The sequence below is a fragment of the Poromitra crassiceps genome, assembly GCF_964638095.1.
Source record: "Poromitra crassiceps genome assembly, chromosome: 23".
Classification (NCBI taxonomy): domain Eukaryota; kingdom Metazoa; phylum Chordata; class Actinopteri; order Beryciformes; family Melamphaidae; genus Poromitra; species Poromitra crassiceps.
The window spans coordinates 805,147-828,778 of NC_139639.1; the positions used below are offsets into that span (position 1 = coordinate 805,147).

Consider the following 23,632-nt stretch of genomic DNA (forward strand, 5'->3'; position numbering starts at 1 on the left):
TAAATGAACGAACGCCCTACCTGAAAGGATTACTGAGAAGAACAAGCGCCACACAGAGAGGGAGGTGAACATTCAGAGAGGAAGTGACTGAGACAAACACACAGGAGAAAAAAAACAGAGGGGTGTTTCCTATGAGGTGAGCTGTAGTTTAACGGTTTGCTCTGCAGGCAGGTTTTAGGTTTTAGTCAAGTCAGTGAGAGCGAGGCGAGGCGAGGGAGAGACCAGGCCCTTTCAGCCCCCCTGATATTCTCCTCAAGCTTCTTTAAAACAATGCTCATGGGAACATACATGTCAAATAATCAAACACAGGATGCATCGTTAGCAAAAGACTAGTGACAGAACCATGAATAGGTTTCATCACAACTCATATGTCATGATTCCGTTACCATCTTTTCCGGCTCTGAGAAGAGATGGGAGGCTGTGGTCTCGAAAAGGATTCAAATTTCCTTAAGCTGATGTTTCCTTCAACAGCTCTGCCGCGGGGTCGGACTGGGTTGGTTTGTGGGTGGCGGTGTGGAATGGACCAGCCTCGATCCCCCCGACCCCCCGGGCCCCAGAAATCGACTCCACTCGGTTTGTCCTCTCAGACACAGGCCCCTCGCTGCCTCGGGGGGCAGCAGGGTTCACACGCACCGACGCGTGGTGCGGTTAGAGTCGGTCCAGGCGGAAGGCGTCCTCTGTGGCCGGGTCGGCGAGGACCATGTCGGGGTCATTGAGCATGTGCAGTCCGTCCAGCGTCAGCGGGTCGATCTTCAGCTCGTCCAGCGGGAACTGGGAGTCCACGTCGAAGCTGAGATCTGTGTCCAGGGAGCCAGTCAGGTCCTTCGGCAGGCTGGGATCAGACTCTCCACTCACTGAAGAGCAGCAAGACAACACATTACAAAACAGTCAGGTCTGAAGACTAACACCCACTATGACATTTATTGAAGCGTGTGGGAAGGAGGGAGGATGGCATATTCTTTCCAATTATTACACTGACTAAAGTCAAAGTCTAAGGACTATTCACACAATGTGGCCAAGCTCCATCAGGAAGACATATTTGACCAAACTTAGTTGATTTATTCTGGTAATATAAATAACTAGATAGTACGCGGTTTGATATTGCGGTATCGGTATTGATATCGGTATCGATATCGGTCGGCTGGGGCCTGTGTCACAAACGTGTGACACAAAAACATGGGTCGCAAATGGTGACAGATGGACACCGCCTGCCTAGGCAATTTCATTATAGGATTAGATCAGTCAAGTATAGTGATGTTAGAATGCCTAGTGAGTAAGAATTAATTTATCTCATTATTCTTCAAGGTGGAGAAGGAGGGCTCCCTAGTTAGTTACCCAGTACAAGAAATCCTACTGTGTAAACTTAACATCTGAATGATTGAAAGATGAGAAGGGGAAAAAGTTAGGGATTCTGCCTTATGAGTAGAAAATCAGTAAAAGGCATGATGACGGCATCTGATGGCCACATCAGGTAAGCCTACAGTTGAAGGGAAACTCTGTGGCGCTGTACAATCCTGTCAATCACATGAAGTTGGATATAGGGGTATCAATAATGCACGTATGACCACTGCAGCAGCAACATTTCATTTATGGAAAAGACTTAATATTTAATAAGACTTAATACTTAATAAGGGTGAGCTGGAGGCTGGAACATTGGCCCAAAACCAAAGTGTGGGTTCTGGTTTTGTGGAAGTTGGCTTACACGACTACTAGCTAGCCACATAGGGTAGAATCTAGAGAAGGCATCTATCTCTATAGCTTAAATGTGAACCCATATTTCACAGATGACCCATTTGTGGGTCATCTGTGAAATGATAAGTGTTTGTCTGATTGTGATGGCTTCATGAGGTAAACGAGCCTGTGTTCTGGTTTGGCCTTTAATACAGAGCATGTTTTGAACACAGGGGGGAGGGAGCTGTGTGTCACAGCTCTACTTAACGAGCCACTTGCTGTCAGACTGGAGTGAGCCACCTGATACCATGGAGCGGCACCTGTGAGAATGATGTTGGGGATGTTGCCATGACTACTGTAGCCCAGCTGCTGAGAGTCCTGCAGGCTGCAGTGGCCAGTCAGCCCCATCATGGCTGCCTGGGTGTAGTTGAGGGTGGAGGGCTGGCTGTACAGGCTGTTAGAGCTGATGGGGGTTTCAATCATGTTGAACTGCTCCAGCTGACAACCGCCACAGACAAAACAAAAGATCAGCACGATAGCATCACAGTTTGAATACCACTGCTCATACATTGATTCAGTACTGAGCTCAAGACAGCTGGTCTCGTCTACTTTCGACACTTTATTCATTTCTTCTAACCTGATATTCAGACTGAATTGTCAACTCGTACACACATTTCCATCTAGTCTGAGAGCGCACTCTGTTTGAGTTATTTCTATGATGGGATCCCCCCAGGGGAATTCCAACCAATCACTACGTTCAACCAAGTTCAACGTTATCGGCCTGAATCAGTTACTCCACTTGGGCGAACGTAAAAAAACAACAACAAAAATCCTCTTTGAATAAATGCCCTCCAAGCAGTGTGCCATTATATATAAATCACAGATTAACCCATTGATACCTGATGCAGCATTTGTGTGTGTATCGCTTTAAGACCGCGAACCGCGTTAAAGGGATACGCACACAAATGAGGGATATACATGCAAATGCTGCATCAGGTATCAATGGGTTAAATGTAGAGCTTGTTTGGTGCGTACTGTACTGTACCTGTTGTGAAAGAGCGCTGGTCTGCCAGGATGTGAGCTGCTGGTCGTAGAAGTCAGCAAACACGCTGCCCAGTATGGAGTTATGCTGCAATAACCCCCCCCCCCAGACACAAAAAGACTGTTATACGCAGACCAGCCATATGAATAGACGTCCTCTGGGCTATATTTGTAAAGTATGGTTGTGCTGCTGTGCTGTATGAAAACATGTGATTATGGGAGGACAGTCAAAGCAACCTACAGCAAACACTGAAATCACCTCACAAGCTGGGAGATTGTTTTCACTCAAAAGACTTTGCTAATTCATGAGCCACTTGAATAATAATGCTGCTGTGTCAGTGTTGATGTGCTAAAGGCCACAGAGAAGTCTCTTCACAAGCCTGACCAAAAATAATAATAATGTTTTCAGAGGCAATGGATGGAGATAGTAGAGGAAATCTACATAATGGAAAAATGGCATATCGACTGAGATAACAACAAGTTCGAGACCCAAACCAATTTTTGATTGCTCACATGCATTGGTCAATACTGAAGGCACTTTTTCAAAACTCTTCGTGCAGTCTGCATTAGCAGACGGAAGAAAAGGGAAGTGATCATGTAAGGCAAGGCTAAGAGACAAATGACAGCCAAGTAACATCCAAGCCCATTAGCTCAACTTCTTCTGATTCATTCGCAATGGATCTTTTGACAGATACACACAACAGACCATCAGACAGTTCACCCGGGAATGTGCGATTTTGCGATCGCTTCGCTTTCGCGATCGATTATTATTATCATTATTATTATTATTATTATTATAAGATTCCAATTTCCCACCCGCAAAATCAAGTTGTTTTGGTCACACACAAAAATGAAGTCCTGGAGGGACTCATCAGACCAATCCCATGAATAAGTACTTCCTGCTCCCTTCATGTTTGCGTTAAAACGCTGAGGAAGGCCTTTGGCTGAAACGTTCGTTGTTGCTGCTGCCCGGTTTTGAGGAACTATTAAAACCTGTGAAAGGACATTTGGAGTGCTGGCTTTTTCTCTCACCAATCATGTGAAATGTCAGTATACTCTGAACATGACATGTAGAGAGGCGCCCTGCAAATGCCAAAAACTGCCATGTAAAAATAAGGCCAGAGGAGGACTTTGAAAGGCTGCTGCTACCAGGCAGGCTTCCTCTGCTCCTTTGGAGTTTTAATTAACACGAGCCAAATGGAATGAAATTCACATGAAATAAAGGAACCCTTGAAAATAGAATCCCCTCTGTGGGTTATTCTCCCACTACTGAGTCAACTAGCAACAGAAATTCTCCTATTTCATCGTGGCCTCTTAATGTATAAGTAATTGGATCATATTCAGCCCATGCTCCTCCTAGTTCAAAACCAAATTATCTGTGTCCCCACAGGGCAGAGTGGGATAATAGAGCATCGCCTGTCAGTTGTGGTTTAGCCCGTGTATAACCTCAAGACCACGAGTGAGCCACTTCAGCAGGGGGGGAGACCATGAGTGAGCTGCTTCAGCAGGGGGGAGACTGCGAGTGAGTCGCTTCAGCAGGGGGGGAGACCGCGAGTGAGTCGCTTCAGCAGGGGGGTAGACCGCGAGTGAGTCGCTTCAGCAGGGGGGGAGACCGCGAGTGAGTTGCTTCAGCAGGGGGGGAGACCGCGAGTGAGTCGCTTCAGCAGGGGGGAGACCGCGAGTGAGTCGCATCAGCAGGGGGGGGAGACCGCGAGTGAGTCGCTTCAGCAGGGGGGGAGACCGCGAGTGAGTCGCTTCAGCAGGGGGGGAGACCGCGAGGGAGCCGCTTCAGCAGGGGGGAGACCGCGAGTGAGTCGCTTCAGCAGGGGGGTAGACCGCGAGTGAGTCGCTTCAGCAGGGGGGGAGACCGCGAGTGAGTCACTTCAGCAGGGGGGGAGACCGCGAGTGAGTTGCTTCAGCAGGGGGGAGACTGCGAGTGAGTCGCTTCAGCAGGGGGGGAGACTGCGAGGGAGCCGCTTCAGCAGGGGGGGAGACCGCGAGTGAGTTGCTTCAGCAGGGGGGAGACTGCGAGTGAGTCGCTTCAGCAGGGGGGGAGACTGCGAGGGAGCCGCTTCAGCAGGGGGATACTGCGAGGGAGTCGCTTCAGCAGGGGGGAGTCCGCGAGTGAGCCTCACCCGCTTCAGCAGGGGGAAGACCGCGAGTGAACTGCTTCAGCAGGGGGGAGACCGCAAGTGCGTCGCTTCAGCAGGGGGGAGACCGCGAGTGAACTGCTTCAGCAGGGGGGAGACCGCAAGTGAGTCGCTTCGGCAGGGGGGGGAACTGAAGTAAAGCAAACAGCAGGACAACACTAATCTCTCTCTGTCTGTCTCTCCCTCTCTCTCATGCTCTCCCTCATACTCTCAAACATACAAACCAGCTCAGTGATACAAACACTCGTAACTCAAGTCCAAGCAAGTATTTTTTCATTCCCTGGTTGAGTAAAGGCTTGATCACAATGAAATTGTATGCATAATGTACAGTTGCACATTATGATTGTTTTGCAGAAAGTAAAAAAACATAATCACATTTCAAGGTTGTACTCGTTTTCCGAGAGCCTGGGCTGTTGAAGCAATCAATGGTTTACTGTACCTTCTATTTATAATGGTTTACTGCACCTTCTATTTACATCTTCTATTTACAATGGTTTTACGAGGTCTGACATGATTAACAACCCCCGATCCATGTTTACCTTGGGCGTGTTTAATTTCTCTTACAGGACCGCCCTGCAAGCAAGGCTCAGTTTGTTTACATTTAACCATGGGAATAATGAACAGGGCTCCCCAAACATCTCGCCTTTCATACTCCCTCAAATCAGCATGTTAAGGGTCAAATCAGCATGTTCCCTCAAATCAGCATGTTTCCTCAAATCAGCATGTTAAGGGTCAAATCAGCATGTTTCCTCAAATCAGCATGTTAAGGGTCAAATCAGCATGTTCTCTCAAAGCAGCATGTTAAGGGTTACGGTAACCTTTCCAAATGGTTGGGGATGAGGCGGGTCACAAAAAACACAAATATCAGATGAACATGAAAAATCTCAGATACAGAGTCTAAAGCGAGGGGAGAAACAGTGTTTGGGGGATGGAGTGAACACAAACCACACAAAAGCAGCAGCAGAAAAGGGAGATCAGGGACAAGACATCGACGACACTCAGTGTTTGGAGACTGATGGTCAGACCTGGGCAAAATAGCAATATTTCAAATAACTAAGTCAACGAATAAACAACCGTTGAGGCTGCTGCTGCTCAAGTGTTTGGCAGGTTACCAACTCTAGTGTGACCTGAGTGACTTGTGTTTTGCCCAGATCTGCGCGTGGCGACACAAGAGAGGCAGCGGAGCGACAATGCAGGGGACGGTGACGTTCAGAAGCTGGTGGCTTCACACGGCCTTACTTGAGGCGAGCCTCCAGGTGAGAAGCCCTGGTTGGAGACGGGAGAGGTTGGAGACTGATTGGCAGAGGATCCGACCCTACTGCGGTACTGTTGGAGGGAGGAGGCCTGATACAAGAGGATATGCTGGAGTTATTCGCGCTGGAGGAAGTCGTCCGCTGGCGAGTGAATGTGCTACTTTGCCATTTTCTCCCCAATTGTAGGCTACTTGGCCAAATCCCCCATTGCTGTCCTGGTCGTTGCTCCACCCCCTCTGCTGATCTGGGGCAGCTTCTTCTTCACCCGACAGTGAGGAGTTTCACCACAGCTTGTGGGAGGATCACGCTACCCCCCCCCCCCCCCCCTGTTCCCGTCCCCCCAAACAGGCGCCCTGACCGACCAGAGGAGGCGCTAGTGCAACGACCAGGACACATACCCGCAGACACGGCCAATTGCGCCTGTATGGATGCCTGGCCAAGCCAGAGGTAACACGGGGGCTCGAACCTGCTCGTGTTGGTAGGCAGGGAATCTACTGCACTACCCGGACAACATTTGATTCTAGGGGTAGAATTAAATCATTGAATGAGAAAAATGATAGTGAACAGGATATATATGACATTAATAAATTAATAATAATGAAGGCAATGGCAAAAAGAGTGAAAAGTAAAGAGATCTATTGAGGGAGGAAGACTATTTCAAGCAGGCCCAGCAAAGTGAATGGCTGTTGTAAAACTGGATGATCAGATTAGACTCAGTTTTCTATTCCATCATATCTAGTGTTCTGTCTATTCATCCAGCAAAACCAAAACAAGAAGTGAAAACATTTTTTCCCACCATCATTGTCAACAGAAATAAACAGGACATAAAAATTAATAGAAAATATCAGAGGAAACTACTGTAGCGGATAATAGAAGTAGACAAACTATTGAGTAACTCCAGATTTATCAAACTGTATCAAACAAGACTGATAATCTCTTATCACTCAAAAGCCAACAGGAGTTCAAACCTCAACATTCACTATTGATAGATAAGCTATCAAAACAGAAGTAGTGTGAGATAGAGAAGTGATACAACAGTTGCAGAAATATAAACTAGCACAGTGATAATTGCCACAGTAGCACTTCTCATTATCTTGCTGTAACGGCGGCGCTATAGCTACACCTTGAGGTTTGGCAACAGATACAAACACCTAACAGCTACTGTATCTGAATTCCTATTGTAAAACAAAGCAGTACGGCACGCAGTTGTTATTTTTGGTATTAAATCGAGTCAAACGCTCAAACGTTCTCCCTCGACCCCACAAGGAGAAGTCTATTCACCGAGGTGAGGCAGAACTAGGCCACCTCCATTTCTGACTGCAATAATCCCAACACATTCCCTCTGCAGCAGAGGCAGACAGGCCACAGCCAGGATCTGAAGGATGTACACTGACTACACATGCACACAGTCTGTTGTGCTTTGAAGCTATTTCAAACTGCATTTATTCTGGATTTTTTTTTGTTCTATGCAATGTACTCTTTTCTATCAAAGGGGAAACAAAATGGTAAAATTGTAGAAATGTATTTGAAAGTAAAAAAAAATTAAAACAACAGTGGGGAAGTGGCGGCCTAAAGGTTAGAGAAGCTTGTGTCCGGAAGGTCGTGGGTTCAATCCCCGGGGCCGGCAGGATGGATCTGGGTGGGGAAAGTGAAAAGGCAGGGCTTGCCCCTCCCTCATTACCCCCACTGAGGTGCCCTTGAGCAAGGCCCTTAACCCCAACTCAAACTCGAGTCCTGGACTCGAGTAACTGCTTGGAGGTCGGCAAGCCCTCCATGTTGCTGCCATTTGAAAAGAAAATAACATTGTAAATAACACGGTCATAGTGCTCACCGTGTTCATGTCGATAGTCATACAGTTGGTCTGTGAGGCGGTGTGGCTGCCCGGCGTGGAGCACGAGCTCTGGTTCTGGTTCTGGTTCTGCACCATGGAGGTGGGCAGCTGCAGACGAAACACAACAGACCATATGGAGACAGCACCATGCAGATGGGGCCGTCAAGTTCCACTGTTTCGCTTCCACAATACACCAATCAAGAGCTAGACATTTTGTATTATAAAATAAAATACAGAATCAAATCAACTTGAATTGAAATGCCTTCTCTGTTCTACTTCACTACATTTGAGACAGTATACGCTACAGCATCTGCTGTGATTCAAATGGAAGACAGATGCACAGCCGAATTAATACATGTGTAAAAAATAAAAATAAAAAAAAGGGGGGGGGGGGGGGGATTGTGTCCCTTTGCTATTAATTAAGGAATCATATTTTAATCCAACAGAAAAAAGTAGTTTATAGACAGCATCTTTGTTGTATTCATCATTATATTTTTTCCATTTATTTGCCAAATGAAAGAATACATTCTTTGTCTTAATAGGCCAGAGGAGACATTTTGCCACATCTTATACTGTATACTGTATCTACATTTAATTCACTTACTTTCTCTCTCCATGAGCTCTAATAACAAGATTGTAGGTATTATTTTAGTAAGATTATAGGACAATCTGTTTGATGAACACACAGCTGATGTGCAAATTGTTTATTGCCTTTATATAATACTAGCAGAATACCTGTCTGAATGCTGTCATTCTTAGTATCGTACGCATCGCAGAGAACTGGATCGATGTAAACAGATGCTTGTCCAGATGTGATTTGAAACCCGTAACGCGCATTGGATGGAAAGCATCTGGCGGACATTTCTTTACGTCAGTCCGCAAAAACTGACTAAGCTAAGTTGACAACGAAGCCACGAGTCTGCAAAGCCGAAGATAACCAATGACATTTAGAGCAACGATCGATCCCGTCAATACTGTCGGTGTCACGTGGTGGATGTGTATTTCTGATGAGATGATGGACTCTGATGCACTCTAGATTGAATCGGAGGGCAACTCACCGGCTGGCTCTGGTGCGTCTGGGACGATGGCTGCTGGCTGAAGAAGGCATACTGGGACAGCTGCTGCTCTAGGGCCATTGCACTCATGGCCGCCTTGGGGGTAAACGGCAACCGGCAACAGACAAGACACAAGGTTGGTTGGCTGCTTGGTTTGGTTGGTTGGTTTGATGGAAAATGCTTTCATTTGGTTGGCTGGTTCCCCCTTTCATCTTACATCTTACATTCATTCATTAAGTCTGTCCCGTCCAGTCATTCACTCACTTTAAAAATCTGTCACGCCTATCTAGGATCGCTGACTGACTACGAACCACTGTTCATCCTGGGTATCTAAAATGGAAGCATCAAACTGAAAACTAATTAACACACCCCCAAAAAAATCGAGAAATTAGAGGAGACCAGTTCTGCCTTTGTATCAAAACTACAGGGAATATTCAGGAATAAGTTCTGATTGATTTTGAAGGGCGGGCCCGGGCCAGGAGAGGACGGCTGTATACCTGAGAGAGTGAGAGCGGTGGAGACAGTGACGGGGAGAGCTGCAGGGGCTGCTGTTGGTGGGAGGAGTCTCCTGCATTCAGATTCAGGATGAGAGGACCCAAGTCGTCCTGCCCAGGGTGCATCTCCATGCTTACTGTGGGTGGAGAGGTATTGTTCACTCCTACCCAGCACACAAACAGGTCACATGATTGATTTTTATCTTTTTAAGCTGCACACAGGGTCTGAAATCAACACCCGCCCAGCGCCAAATGCCGGTAAGATTTGTCTTCAATAACATTACAATGCCTTGATTGTATACAGTCTTTCTTTAGTCTTTGCTTGTTGTCAAAATTGGTCCCTGCTGAGCATTTTTATGGATCCCACTTCTCTTCTAGATAAGAGAACGGGTCTCTACCCTACGTTGCCTCTGAACGCCCTACCTCTACCTCTGATTGGCTTACCCAGATATTCTTACCCTAACCCCAACCAATCGTCACTCCTCATGCCTAAACTCAACAAATCCCCACTCCTCATGCCTAAACCCAACCTCCTCGTGCCTAAAGCCAACCCAATCAGAGGCAGTGTAAGGCGGGTCTTATCTAGAAGAGATGTGGGATCCATAATAACGCCTCTCCCACCCATGGGAAGATCAAAACAAACAGCAACCTGATGCCTCTGTATCAGGCTGCTGTTCCACACAAAACATCCATCTAAGCTTTTGCAAACTGCCTGGATGGCTAACCAGCCTGTGAGTGCTTCAACATTGTGTGTGTGTGTGTGTGTGTGTGTGTGTGCGTGTGTGTGTGTGTGTGTGTGTGTGTGTGTGTGTGTGTGCGTGTGTGCGCGTGCGTGTGTGTGTGTTGCTTGAGGGGATATGCTTCAAACTGCTCTCTTATCATTGGAGTGCTGTTGCACTTACATGTAGCAAGAATTAGCATTGAAAACGGGCAGTGTAACATAATTCTAAGAAAAATCTGAAATAATAGTTATTTTTTTTATTGACCTTTGGCAGGTAAGAGCCTAAAAGTGAACTTCTGGCACTGAGCACAGAGGTATCGACAGTGTCGGCTGTGACGTTGCGAAGAGAATACCGTAATTGCTTGAAGTCGCAGTGCGTGTAACCATAAGAAGACATCTATTTTCCCACGACGTGAAATGGGCACAAATGCAGTGGGTGCGGTGGCGGTGTTACCTTGCGTGTTGGCCAGGTTCCCGGTGCTGTTGGAGGAGCTGAGCTGGGCGTCGTCACAGTCCAGCGGGGTGGGCAGCGGAGGAGGGAACTGGATGTTGGTCAGGTCGGGCAGCGAGCCACCCGTGCTGTGGGCTGCTGGCATCAGCGAGGCGCTCAGCTGCTGCTCCGGAGACGGGAATATGCTGCAGGAGGAGAAACACAGGGCTGCAGTCAACTCTGGAGCCAGGTCCTCATTCCCATAACACTCATGAAAATGAGGCCCCCGGGCGCCTGATGTCAACATTGAAAAAAATAGATACATACACACTAGAAAATATGCTGACTTACTATACATAGATTATTTTTTAGCAACACTTAAAAAAAAATCCAATATAATCAACTCATGGACGTCTTTGGGTGTTTTGGCTTTGCACTGTCATCCCCCCGTGGATGCAAACGGTGTTTCATGAATTTAAGGATCTTTTTCCATTCATGCTTGATGATCAGGGAGGGTGAAAAAACCCTTAAATTGAAGCTGGATGTGTGAACTTAAAACACCTTTTTTCACTTCATCATTAAGACATCCAAGGTTACAAGAGTGCAGACAAAGCCAAGACATCAAAGAAAGTACCGCTGTCCAGAGATGTTCAATTCTGTTATTGTGATATCAAGAAGCAATATGTCACTGTAATGATAGTTAGTAGTAAGGGGTCTGCACAGCCACGCTCCATCAGTGTACACTATGGTTATTTGATGGGAATTGAGATGAATATAGTGGCACATTGACAGAATAACTTCTAGTTAATAAAAACATGAACTTGAAGGTCTTCAGCCATCTTTAAAAAAAAAAGCTATGTTCAACACAGAAGCAAGGCTGTAAAATACTCACTTGATCCCCGGGACTTTACAGGGCTTGGACCTTGAGATGTTCTGGAGGGAACAGACACAGTCCAGTTGGAGTACTGTAGGACCACCACACATAAAGCTGTTGTGAACATGCAGGTGAGTGCAGGAGGAGGCTCACCTTTTTGCAGTCCCAGCTCTGCTTCTGTCCATCTTCATCTCCCTCTTGTTTAATTGCTTCTGAACCTGGCACAGTGAGCAGGAGAACTGGACAGATGGGAGAAGAAGATCATGATGTTTTTCCCCTGCCAGCTTTATAGACCTTATTTAATACCATCAAATGATAAATATATCAATGACAAATAATACACAAACACAAATTCCAAGAAAGGAGAGAGATACAAAGCAAGAAAGACAAAGTGGAAGAGCAAAAGAAAGAAGGTGAGAAGCTAAGAAACTCAAATACCGAATGAGTGCGTTTACATGCACACTAATAAACCGTTTATTATTATCAGATTTCTAGAGTTAACTGATTATTCAAGTGTCATGTAAACAGCATCCTTTATCAGATAAAGGCCGTTATCAGTTTATGAGAAAACCGATTAACACAGGTAGGTTTCTGCTAAATCATCAGGTTTATTCATTGCAGTCATTGTCCACTCGCACACTTTGAGGTGAGTTCCCGCTATTTACTAAGTGCACGGATATCAGATTATTGCCAGTTACCTGATTATTCTCAGTTATCCGTTTATTGTAGGATTGTCTCATTTAGTCAAAATATAAAATACACCTCAGACTGCCTTTCAGAAAATACTGGGAATGGAGCGGGGGTGGTGGTGTAAAAAAAAACCTGACTGAAGAGAATTATACAAAATTCATCAAAGTGCTCGTGAATTTAAAATCATCCACTTCACGTGGTCATTAGCGCAGCAGCGCTGCAATTCACTGCACACTGGATGATGCACCCCGTCATTTCTCTCGTCTGCCTTCAAAGCCATGTGCAAAGCCTTTTATGTTACTGCAGGGCACTCAGCTGAGCCATCAAGAGAGCAGCAATAAAACACACAGCAACAGGCACACAGCAACACAATGTCAACCTCCAATAAGAAAATCACCTGAATACATTTCACATTTGTTAGGAACTGACATCTAAATACTTAAATGTGTGTTTTTTACACACACACACACACACACACACACACACACACACACACACACACACACACACACACACACACACACACACACACAAATATAAATAGTGAAGTTGATGCATATGTATGAATTTCTTTCCAAAGCCTTTCCATCAAGACAAAGGCTAAGTTAGTTTTAATTTGTTTAGCTCATCACACATCAGCCTATCATGGTGGAGAGTTGATAACTGAATATGCCAATTAAGTAACGAGGGATGATTAGGTGGCCATGAGTGAAGGAAGCCCTGTGTGGGTATTTAGCCAGGGCACCGGAGGCGGGGTTACACCCTTACTCTTGCTTAGAGTGCCGATGGGATCTTTAATGACCACAGAGAGTCAGGACCTCGGTTTAACATCTCATCCGAAGGACGGTGCTCACTCACAGGACAGAGTCCCTGTCTCTGCCCTGGGGCATTGGGGAGATTATTCATCAGATCAGATTATTCATCAGACCATTCGGACCAGAGGGGAAGAGCACCTCCTACTGGTCCTCCAACACCACTTCCGGCACCAGTCTCCCATCCAAGGAGCATCCTAGGCCAAACCTGCTTAGCTTCCCCAGGAAAGCCAGTAATGTAATGCACTGGTGCTTTCCTAGTTCCTTTTGCCTAGACTTCCTAGTTCATGTCATAATAACTATTATTCTAAAATGTGGAAAATTGTAAAAATAATGAAAAATTCATGTTTACTCCAAACCTTTGACTGGTAGTGTATAGACTGTTTTCACGGAATTGTGTTGCTAGGGAACCGTTTGAAACCTAGCTTCTTTCCAGTCAGCTATTGTATTATGCAAACACTGCAACAGGAAGTAAGCTTGGGGCAGTTTAGAACGTTTATGGTGGAAAATAACAACTTGTATTAAGTTAGGTGTTCAGTACCTCGTTTGGGCTGCAGCTCCTGCGAGCCTCCGGTAAAGGAGACCTGTTGGAGCGGAGTTAGCGTGCTCTGATGCAGCGCCGAGTCCGAGTTCGCCCTGCACGCAAAGAATAAATAAATAAATAGCACAGCGCAATCTCTAGTTAATTACATAAACATTATATATAAAAGCATGAGCACACTTAAAGCTGCTGTAAGCGATATTTTGTTTCGTTAAAATATGTGTTAAATAGCCCTATCTAATAGCAATCACTGATATAGAATGTTTGGTCAGTAATATACTGTATGGCTCTCCCAGTCTCTCTGCTTTGTGCTAAACAGAAGAGAAACTTTGATGGTATCCCAGCCCACTTTATCCAATCAGGAGCGAGAACTCCACACCAAGACGGTTGAGTCAACACCGTTCTCATTCCCAAGTAGTCCAATACCGATGCTTTGGGTTGGTGTTCTGGACCGGATCACCAACTCAAAGCATCCTTCCTCCAGAATCACTTACAGCACCTTTAACACTCAATTACCCCAATTTACAATGATCTGCGGCACATAAAAAAATGGTGGCGGGTGGGTTTTATTCATCATTTGACTTTAAAGACCTGACTCGCGGTGTGGTACAATCCATAATTGTTAGTGAGGCAGTGCCTAGGGTTTATGAAGTGAAGAAGACTAAACACTAAAAATAATAATACTGTCATGCAGTTTCATCTTCAGAGACTGTCTTACCTCCTCCAGCTGGTATCAGGTGGAGGAGACAGATACACTGAGCCATATGGACAGCTGTCGATGTGAGACCTCAGGTTAAGACAATACAGCTGGAGGGTGAATGGATTGGCAACATAAATAAATTAATTCAATTCGTTTAACATGAGAGGATATAATAAATAGCATAATGTTATCACACTGGAGGTATCACAAATACACCACCAGGTGAGTCAAGGTGAGGGATAAAGTGCAGTGAGCTTCACTGTTGGGTCTTGATTTACTCTGTCAGGACTTATTTAGCAATAATGAGCGCCTTATTGTACATTATGTGGCTTATTACACGGCTACTTCCCAAATATATTCATTCATCGAATCAACATCCATCAAAAACATTTGAGCGTGACTGCAACCATAGAAACATCTAAGAGTTACACTGGAGCACAACTGTAACCATAGCAACGGTAACAGTGTCATTCAGCATCTAACCGACCATCAAAAGTTTCAGGTTCTCAGGATATAATTAAATGAATAGCCTACTTGAAAAACCCTACATGTGTCCTACCTCGGTCAGCCGTATAGCAAGTTCATCTGATTAGAAATCAACAAAATCAACCAGACTACTTGGCTGTGGAGTGATATGATCAGATGTGAAAACAGCTGTCTGTTATTCACAAATAATGACTTAATTGGCCAAGGTAGCTTCATAGCTGCTGAAAGAAAAATATATATATCAGAGACCCGAAATTGGTTAACTTCAGCGTTTTAAAGGATATCTGGCGTCCATGTTTGTCGTCAGACAGGGGTTTTCGATGTGGCGATGTGATGCGGTTCCGTTCCCGGTAGACTCGGTCCACCAGGCCGTGGTGCCGCGTCGTTCTGCTCGTGTCCAGACCTGAATTCTGAAATGGAGTCTGACAGATGAAAGGAAATCACTCACACTAGATTCAGATAAAGATCGCCATGGTAGGTCAGTGAGACGAGTGTATGATAGATGAGAACACGCCGTCATATCGATCTGTGTTGTAAATCGTGGTCAGTTTGTCCAAACACGGTTACTTGGCATTGGTGATGATTTAACCAACCTTCAGCCACAAGAAGAAGAACAAAAACACAGGTTTGCAGGTAACTAGCAACTATCAAGCCTGCTCTTAAAAGGACAAAAATGCCCCTAAAAATCACATCAAGGGGTGAAAAAGAATCTCCCCCAAATGTAGGAGACATGTTAGTGTTTATATAGGAGGGACAGAGGAGAAACATGTAAGTGTTTATATAGGAGGGACAGAGGATAGACATGTAAGTGTTTATATAGAGGGACAGAGGAGAGACATGTAAGTGTTTATATAGAGGGACAGAGGAGAAACATGTAAGTGTTTATATAGGAGGGACAGAGGAGAAACATGTACGGTAAGTGTTTATATAGGAGGGACAGAGGAGAGACATGTAAGTGTTTATATAGAGGGACAGAGGGGAGACATGGAAGTGTTTATATAGGAGGGACAGAGGAGACATGTAAGTGTTTATATAGGAGGGACAGAGGAGAGACATGTAAGTGTTTATATAGAGGGACAGAGGGGAGACATGGAAGTGTTTATATAGGAGGGACAGAGGAGACATTTAAGTGTTTATATAGGAGGGACAGAGGAGACATTTAAGTGTTTATATAGAGGCACAGAGGAGAGACATTTAAGTGTTTATATAGGAGGGACAGAGGAGAGACATGTAAGTGTTTATATAGGAGGGACAGAGGAGAGACATGGAAGTGTTTATATAGGAGGGACAGAGGGGACATTTAAGTGTTTATATAGAGGGACAGAGGAGAGACATGTAAGTGTGTATATAGGAGGGACAGAGGAGAGACATGGAAGTGTTTATATAGGAGGGACAGAGGAGAGACATGTAAGTGTTTATATAGGAGGGACAGAGGAGAGACATGTAAGTGTTTATATAGGAGGGACAGAGGAGAGACATGTAAGTGTTTATATAGAGGGACAGAGGAGAGACATGTAAGTGTTTATATAGGAGGGACAGAGGAGAGACATGGAAGTGTTTATATAGGAGGGACAGAGGAGACATTTAAGTGTTTATATAGGAGGGACAGAGGAGAGACATGTAAGTGTTTATATAGGAGGGACAGAGGAGAGACATGTAAGTGTTTATATAGGAGGGACAGAGGAGAGACATGGAAGTGTTTATATAGGAGGGACAGAGGAGACATTTAAGTGTTTATATAGGAGGGACAGAGGAGAGACATGTAAGTGTTTATATAGGAGGGACAGAGGAGAGACATGTAAGTGTTTATATAGGAGGGACAGAGGAGAGACATGGAAGTGTTTATATAGGAGGGACAGAGGAGAGACATGTAAGTGTTTATATAGGAGGGACAGAGGAGAGACATGGAAGTGTTTATATAGGAGGGACAGAGGAGAAACATGTAAGTGTTTATATAGAGGGACAGAGGAGAGACATGGAAGTGTTTATATAGGAGGGACAGAGGAGAGACATGCAAGTGTTTATATAGGAGGGACAGAGGAGAGACATGTAAGTGTTTATATAGAGGGACAGAGGAGACATTTAAGTGTTTATATAGAGGGACAGAGGGGAGACATGGAAGTGTTTGTATAGGAGGGACTGAGGAGAGACATGTAAGTGTTTATATAGAGGGACAGAGGAGAGACATGTAAGTGTTTATATAGGAGGTATAGAGGAGAGACATGTAAGTGTTTATATAGGAGGGACAGAGGGGAGACACATTTTGTTCATCTTGAGTAAACTGGCCAATAGATTCAACTTCTTCTTCATGCTGTCATACCAAACATCTTGGCAAAATGAATGATCCTCACCTGAAAAGGCACATCGATAGTGCTGTTTCCAATCTGATTGACGTTTGGCAAAGATCCTCCATAGTACTGCCCACGGTTTGGCCCCAACTGCAAGTATTGGGTTTTCTGCAACTGCAACTGGTAAAACAAATAATAATAATCAAGCTCCAGAGACAGCCTACAGGACAATAATACATAAACATGCCAAATCATTGTTACACATAAGCATCATCTAGAAATGCTAAATCAACAATAAGACGACATTCTAGCAGACAACAATATTAAGCCGACAGCTGAATCTTCCCACAGGGAAATGCTTGTAGGGCTGGGCGATAAATCAATACAGTAGCAACATATATCGGTGATAGACAATTCATCAATACAATAAGAAAATAGTTCAATATATATCGATATCTCCCTTGATAATGGAGCGCGCTATGAGTGACACTCATTACAGCCAATCAAATAGACAAATCCTAAAGTTTCCACCCGAACATATTTATTACACAGCTGCAACACTCAATTTGTGTGTTTTTAATTGTATTAACATTAAAATTATCACCTGTGGTGTGCCTTCATAAATAAGATGGTTCAAAATAAAGAGGTTAAATTTAACCCTTTTTCTTGTGGTCTTTATTCAAAATAGGTCATTAAAAAATATCAATAATTTTTGATATCGACCGATATATCGATATTTATCTTGGGGCTATATCGCCCAGCCCTAGTGCTTCGTTAGTAGAGTCATACTCCCATAAGCTCATATTGCTCATATTTCAAAATAGCCTGGAGTTCAATTTCCCATCAGAGATAGCCGGTCAATGAAATGTTCTCACACAAGCCCACCGCTCACTGCTGGCAGAGCATAAAATCTAATAACAATAATTACTAAGCCAGTGACTTTTGACAAGCCTCCACTCTCAGAGAGTATTTTTTTTAAATGCATTTACACTCGATTCTGTTGACAAAGGATTACATATTGGAAAATATCTGGATCTCATGAAGAGGGCAATATGAATCCTTCCACCGCAGCAAGACAGGTACAGAGAGAGACAGAGGCACAGAGAGAGAGACAGTGACACAGACAGAAAGAGAGAGAGAATACCTACCTAGAATATGTAAATACATTAGAATACCTGACCAAAAAATACCAACTACTAAACCTGACCACGCAACCACCATTGACAATATTCAAACAAATAGAAAAAGCAACACAAGAATAATATTATCATTATTGGCAAAAATAAATCAAACTTGTAACCAAAACTAAATGCATCCAATTTGGCCCAGTATCTGATCAGAGTCAAACAAACAGCCCAGACAGAGAAAGCTGCTGACGATGTACAGAGCAGACCCAGTGATCACCAGCTAGCTAGCTAGCTAGGCACTGCAGGTACAGAAGAACCTGGCTGCCAAGAGAAGAAAGAGAGTGCACGCGTGCATGTGTGTGTGTGTGTGCACTGTGTGACCACTGTGACTCAGGAGAATAGAAAGTGAAGAACGCTTCCTTCTCTCCTGCACCAGGTATGAACACCTGAGGTACACACACTATTCAAAAATCTCTGAAAGAAGGAGAACTTTCAAAATCTCAGTATACGAAAAACTGTGAATCATCCTGTCTGGGGAAAATGTTGAATCAGTAGAACTCTGTGCTCAACATGTGATGCCTTGCCATAATCTAAGAAACACATCAGCATCATGTGGACTCTTCAACTTTGCTTCTTTTTGTAATCATCACTGTTCTAACTGTCCAGAAATATTCTATGTGATAGGGCCGCACGATTATGGGCAAAATGATAATCACGATAATTTTTTTATTAGTATTGAGATCATGATTATTTAACATGATTGCTCTTTGACTTTGGAAACAATCATGCATTTATTGAACTTAGAAAAAAGATCTAACACTGGGATTTCTTTGAACGGTCGTCTTTTTCCAAGGAAGGTTTAAACATATAGACGGTTTTAACTTGACAACAAAAACATTCTAAATTGAACCCCCGCTCACTTCCTGTTGTAGCGTTTGCTATGGACATAAAAGAAAAAAAAACATTCAAGTGCAGGACTGACCATTCCGTGAAAACCGTCTATACAGCTGAGCAGCGAAAACAAAAGTAACGATGTCAAGTGAATATTTCTGCAGTTTGCCGAATGCTGAGAAAAAGGAAGTGCTGTGGGGTTGCGCTCTGGTGAAAACCGTCTATAAACAAACGCACCGGCTCCCTGTTCTCGACTCGAGCTGAAACTACGCGCACACCACAGCATGTTTGGGCTTTGGAGAGGGACAGGGTGCACCACTGCGAAGGTAAGGAGGGGTGCCCTGGATTTGCAACACAAAACAAAATGAGAGCAACATCGCTAAACCAAATGTGACACGTTTTACCTCGATTTTATCACGATTTCCGTGTGTTCATGATTGTGGGAAGCCAAAAATTTTGATCATGATTAATATTCGACGAATTGTGCAGCCCTACTATGTGATGAACGTATCAGTTTGTTTAATTAAATTTGACTCTATACCTCATTTATGTTTGTATCTCTGCTTTGGCAACATGTGCACATGATCATCATGGAATCAAGCTCCTTGAATTGAGAAAGAGTGAGACGGGAGAGAGAGAGAGAGAGAGAGAGAGAGAGAGATAAAGAAACGGATAGAGACAGAGGGGGAGAGAGAGAGAGAGATAAAGAAACAGATACGAGAGACAGAGGGGGAGAGAGAGAGAGAGAGAGAGAGAGAGAGAGAGGCAAAGATAGAGGGGGCAGTATCTCTGGGTGAATCTCTTTGCCTGAGGCTTTATCGCCCACAGGCCAAACTTTGCTCAGAGTCAGAGGAGAGCTTCACACCACTGTGAAGCCACACAGAGAACCTGAAGCAACCTGGTGGACGTCTACAATGCAGCTGTAAATCTTTTCAGAAGCTTTTCAATTCTGAGACCAAATAAGAGAAAGAAAGAAAAAAGATGGGCAACAGAAGCATAAAAACAAATGTGTTTTCAAACTCAAAAACTGACAATTTGGCTACTACTAGTTTACAAAATAAATGTCTACAATAGCATGGGATGATGACAATATTTAGCGGCAGGCAAGGCAAAAGACAAGAACACAACTAATTTAAGATCATTTAGAGGACTTACTGAAAAACACCTCTCTATTTGTTAGATTCTATCTTGAGTCAGGGCCACTGCCCACTCAGTCAGGGGATAGTGATAAGGGCTGCTATGCCATTTAATTTCTAACATAATATTGCCTCTTAACATTTAGCTGTTTTTCTTGCCACTTTACCATTTGCTGCGAGGGCTATAAAGAAGCAAAGCTACTCGACTGATGCAGAAAAAGGCAGAGGGAAAATAGAAGATTTGTTGATATGAACTTTTGTTGAATCAAAAGAGGCTGAGTCCTTGGAAATCTTTAAGTCACTGCTAAAGACTCATCTTTATTCTGTAGGTTTCAATTCAAGCTGAGCTTTCACCTCAACTTCATTTTTACTGTGTTTATTTCCATTTATTGTGCTTATTATTATTATCATGACTAGAAACAGAGTGCGCTACGCTACGCACCTTTCTAGCGTCCCTCGCACGCCTGCTGAACTGGCAGTGCTCATTCCTACCCTGCCTCCTCCTCGTCCTCCTTCGAGGTCGCAGACGCATCGCCCCGGCCTCGCCCGCTTCGCGGGGCTGGCATACGCAGCTCAGCCACTGCTGGCTTCGCGCATGTGCAGCTGAGCAATTGTGGGTCGTGCCAACTTTTGCCCAATTATATTAGTAAGATCATGCTTTTCCTCATTTGTATCGACTTTTTGCTTACAACCTGTTAAGCACTTCAATATACTACTATATTTATCACTATACTATAAATAAATAAACAGGCCTGGCCAAAGATTCAACTGTTGCTAGTGCTGCTGCTAGTGATTACCACTGTCTCCAAGCTCGACCCCAAATTGAAGGTAATGCTAGGAAGGATTGACTGAACAGGGTGAACGTTGTTAAAGGAACACTCCGCCCATTTTCAACCAGATTTGTATCATTAGAACATCAGCAGTATATCAGAAAACTGTAAACTGTTTTGAAGTCTGTCATTTAATTTGACAGTTATTGAGTGTTAAAGTGTGGACCAGACATCACTGGTCCACACTAACTCAAATTAATAACTCATTAACTCAAATCAACTCTCAATAACTGTCAAACTAGATGAATGATGAATAGTTTGACAGTTATTGAGAGTTGATTTGAGTTAATGAGTTATTAATTTGAGTTAGTGTGGACCAGTGATGTCACTGGTCCACACTTTAACACTCAATAACTGTCAAATTAAATGACAGACTTCAAAACCGTTTACAGTTTTCTGATATACTACTGATGTTCTAATGATACAAAGCTGGTTGAAAATGGGCGGAGTGTTCCTTTAATTCAGGGGTGGCATGCTCGCCTTTTTCTCGGGCTCCCAACTCACTAGTCCGCCCCTGCATATTTGGTGTTTTGTTTTTCTCACACTCCCATGTGGTATCCTGTATGCAGCCAATCAAGTGTGTCTGACCATCGTGACATCCATTCAGCAACATTCAGTAGACCCGCCTCTCCGTAGGATTTATTTTGGAGGCCTGTGCTGCATGTAGCTTCAAATCAACATAATCTGCTGGCCTTCATCTTTGATGTGTCAATCACGTTGCAGTGCACGCAGACGACGCAGGCCTGCTGGATACCTGTCCGACAAGTTTCTCACGCCACGGCGCCCAGACACACCACCGCACCACGGGCACGGGTAGGCTGCTACTACTACGCATTACAAAACCTTTCTTTAGTGGTGGGTGGTATCAGTTCGTCCCATCGTCCGTCCTGGTTTTGAGAGCAGAGAGTACGATCCTCCTAGCTGCAGTTGGACTGTCAAATACGCATGCACGCCCCTTTGCTTTCCACTCGCATGGGACAAAAATTTTGCAACTTTTTCGGACGAGGGTCCTCTATAACGTTACATCTCTACGTTACAGGATTGCTACCTATTGGCAGTGTTGCACGGTGTCAGTCGTGGAAATAAAAACGACACGGCCTGTGTCAGAAAGCGTCGTTTGTTATTGTTTACCTCTTCTGCCCAGGCTGCGTGCAGCAGCAGCCGCCGCGCTGCGCTAACGATATGCATATTTGACAGCTCGCTGAAAATAAACGGGGAAAGGGGTGGGAGAAAATACACGGAAGGCGGTATTCTCACCCTCGCCGCCCGGGTAACGCTGATGTCTTTCATCACTTCTTCAAACGCCGCGGTCTCCTCCGCCTGCTTCTGATTATGTAAAGCGATTTTCTCGCTAAATTTCCTCGGATTGTTCGAAGTCGCCATGTTTCGCTCTTCTGCTCCGTTTTCCTTCAATGGCCAGGGTCAAGCTAACAGAATAAACACAGTACTTCCGGTATGTCTTTCCAAATTCCAAAATATATCATTTGTTTATTTATTTATTTTTGTAATTCAAAATCAGTTGCATACATACATACACGAAGATGTAAGTGACATAGTAAATAAGTCATTTACAGATGCCTTATTTAACAAAAACGAACATAGGTCTTCACACCCTAGATTTAATTAGTCCCTACATCCCAACGATTTTTGGTTGAAACAAAATACCAAAGTTGAAAATGTATAAATGAACTAGGAGGACTATCTGGGGGGAGGAGGGAGTAGTTTTCACCGCAAACTTTGTCATAATGATTTCTTATACGTTTATTTTGGAGGCGAAATCGTCAGACTTCCTCTCGTTTCCCTGCTTCCTCCGGGTAGCTTGACGCAGCTCCCTCCTCGGTGAGATTTTGCGTGCTCACGTCCCTGCGCGGGGGCGTAGCTCGGGCGCACCGCACATCTGGATTGCGGAACAGCCGCACATTCTACTTTTTAAGAAGATGCGGGAAAGAGGAACTGTGCGGTTTCATGCCTCCTTTATATTTATCACACCTGTTCAACGCCCCACGACATCATTAAAATGACATGGACAGAGGATCTTTTATTTATGCTGATCCCATACTGGAGAAAAAAGTTTTGGCCAAAAATGCAATTTATTTATTTATTTATTTATTTATTTATTTATTTATTTATTTATTTATTACAGTGATGTAGTGGAGAATAAGCCCACATAAACTCACTTTGTTCACTGTTTTATTTGCAGAATAGAATTACCCACCTTTTTAGGCTGATGTAAATCAAAAATTCATAGGTCAGATAAGTGGTTGTGTCTGCTGCATCGAGTCGAGCTACATGAACTCCTACTGGCCTAGGTTCAAATCCTGTCAGACCTATCTGTGCAGTGTCTCAGTCTGCTTTCCAGCCCTGCTGCTTTTAAGTGTGTGTGTGTGTGTGTGTGTGTGTGTGTGTGTGTGTGTGTGTGTGTGTGTGTGTGTGTGTGTGTGTGTGTGTGTGTGTGTGTGTGTGTGTGTGTGCGTGTGCATGTGACATCACTTGATGCCAGACATTCTGCTGGGGCTGGCATCACAGGTGCACAGTTCCATTTCAAGAACAGTGCCCCCTACATTTGAGAAAAATGAGTCTAGTTGCAGCTATGTGTGATTGGGGGGGACCT

The 23,632-nt window shown here is 44.2% G+C and overlaps 1 protein-coding gene across 1 annotated transcript; it reads right to left on the reverse strand.

Moving 5' to 3' along the window:
• Window positions 1-648: 648 nt before the first annotated feature.
• crtc1a (CREB regulated transcription coactivator 1a) lies at window positions 649-22,404 on the reverse strand (the record flags this gene model as incomplete). Its single annotated transcript, XM_083659699.1, has 15 exons — window positions 649-854; window positions 1,992-2,169; window positions 2,717-2,800; window positions 6,102-6,206; window positions 7,947-8,054; window positions 9,005-9,097; window positions 9,499-9,659; window positions 10,671-10,852; window positions 11,539-11,579; window positions 11,674-11,759; window positions 13,564-13,658; window positions 14,282-14,335; window positions 15,014-15,159; window positions 17,101-17,217; window positions 22,279-22,404. The coding sequence occupies 15 exons, from the start codon at window positions 22,402-22,404 to the stop codon at window positions 649-651; spliced, it is 1,782 nt and encodes a 593-aa protein (XP_083515825.1).
• Window positions 22,405-23,632: the final 1,228 nt, after the last annotated feature.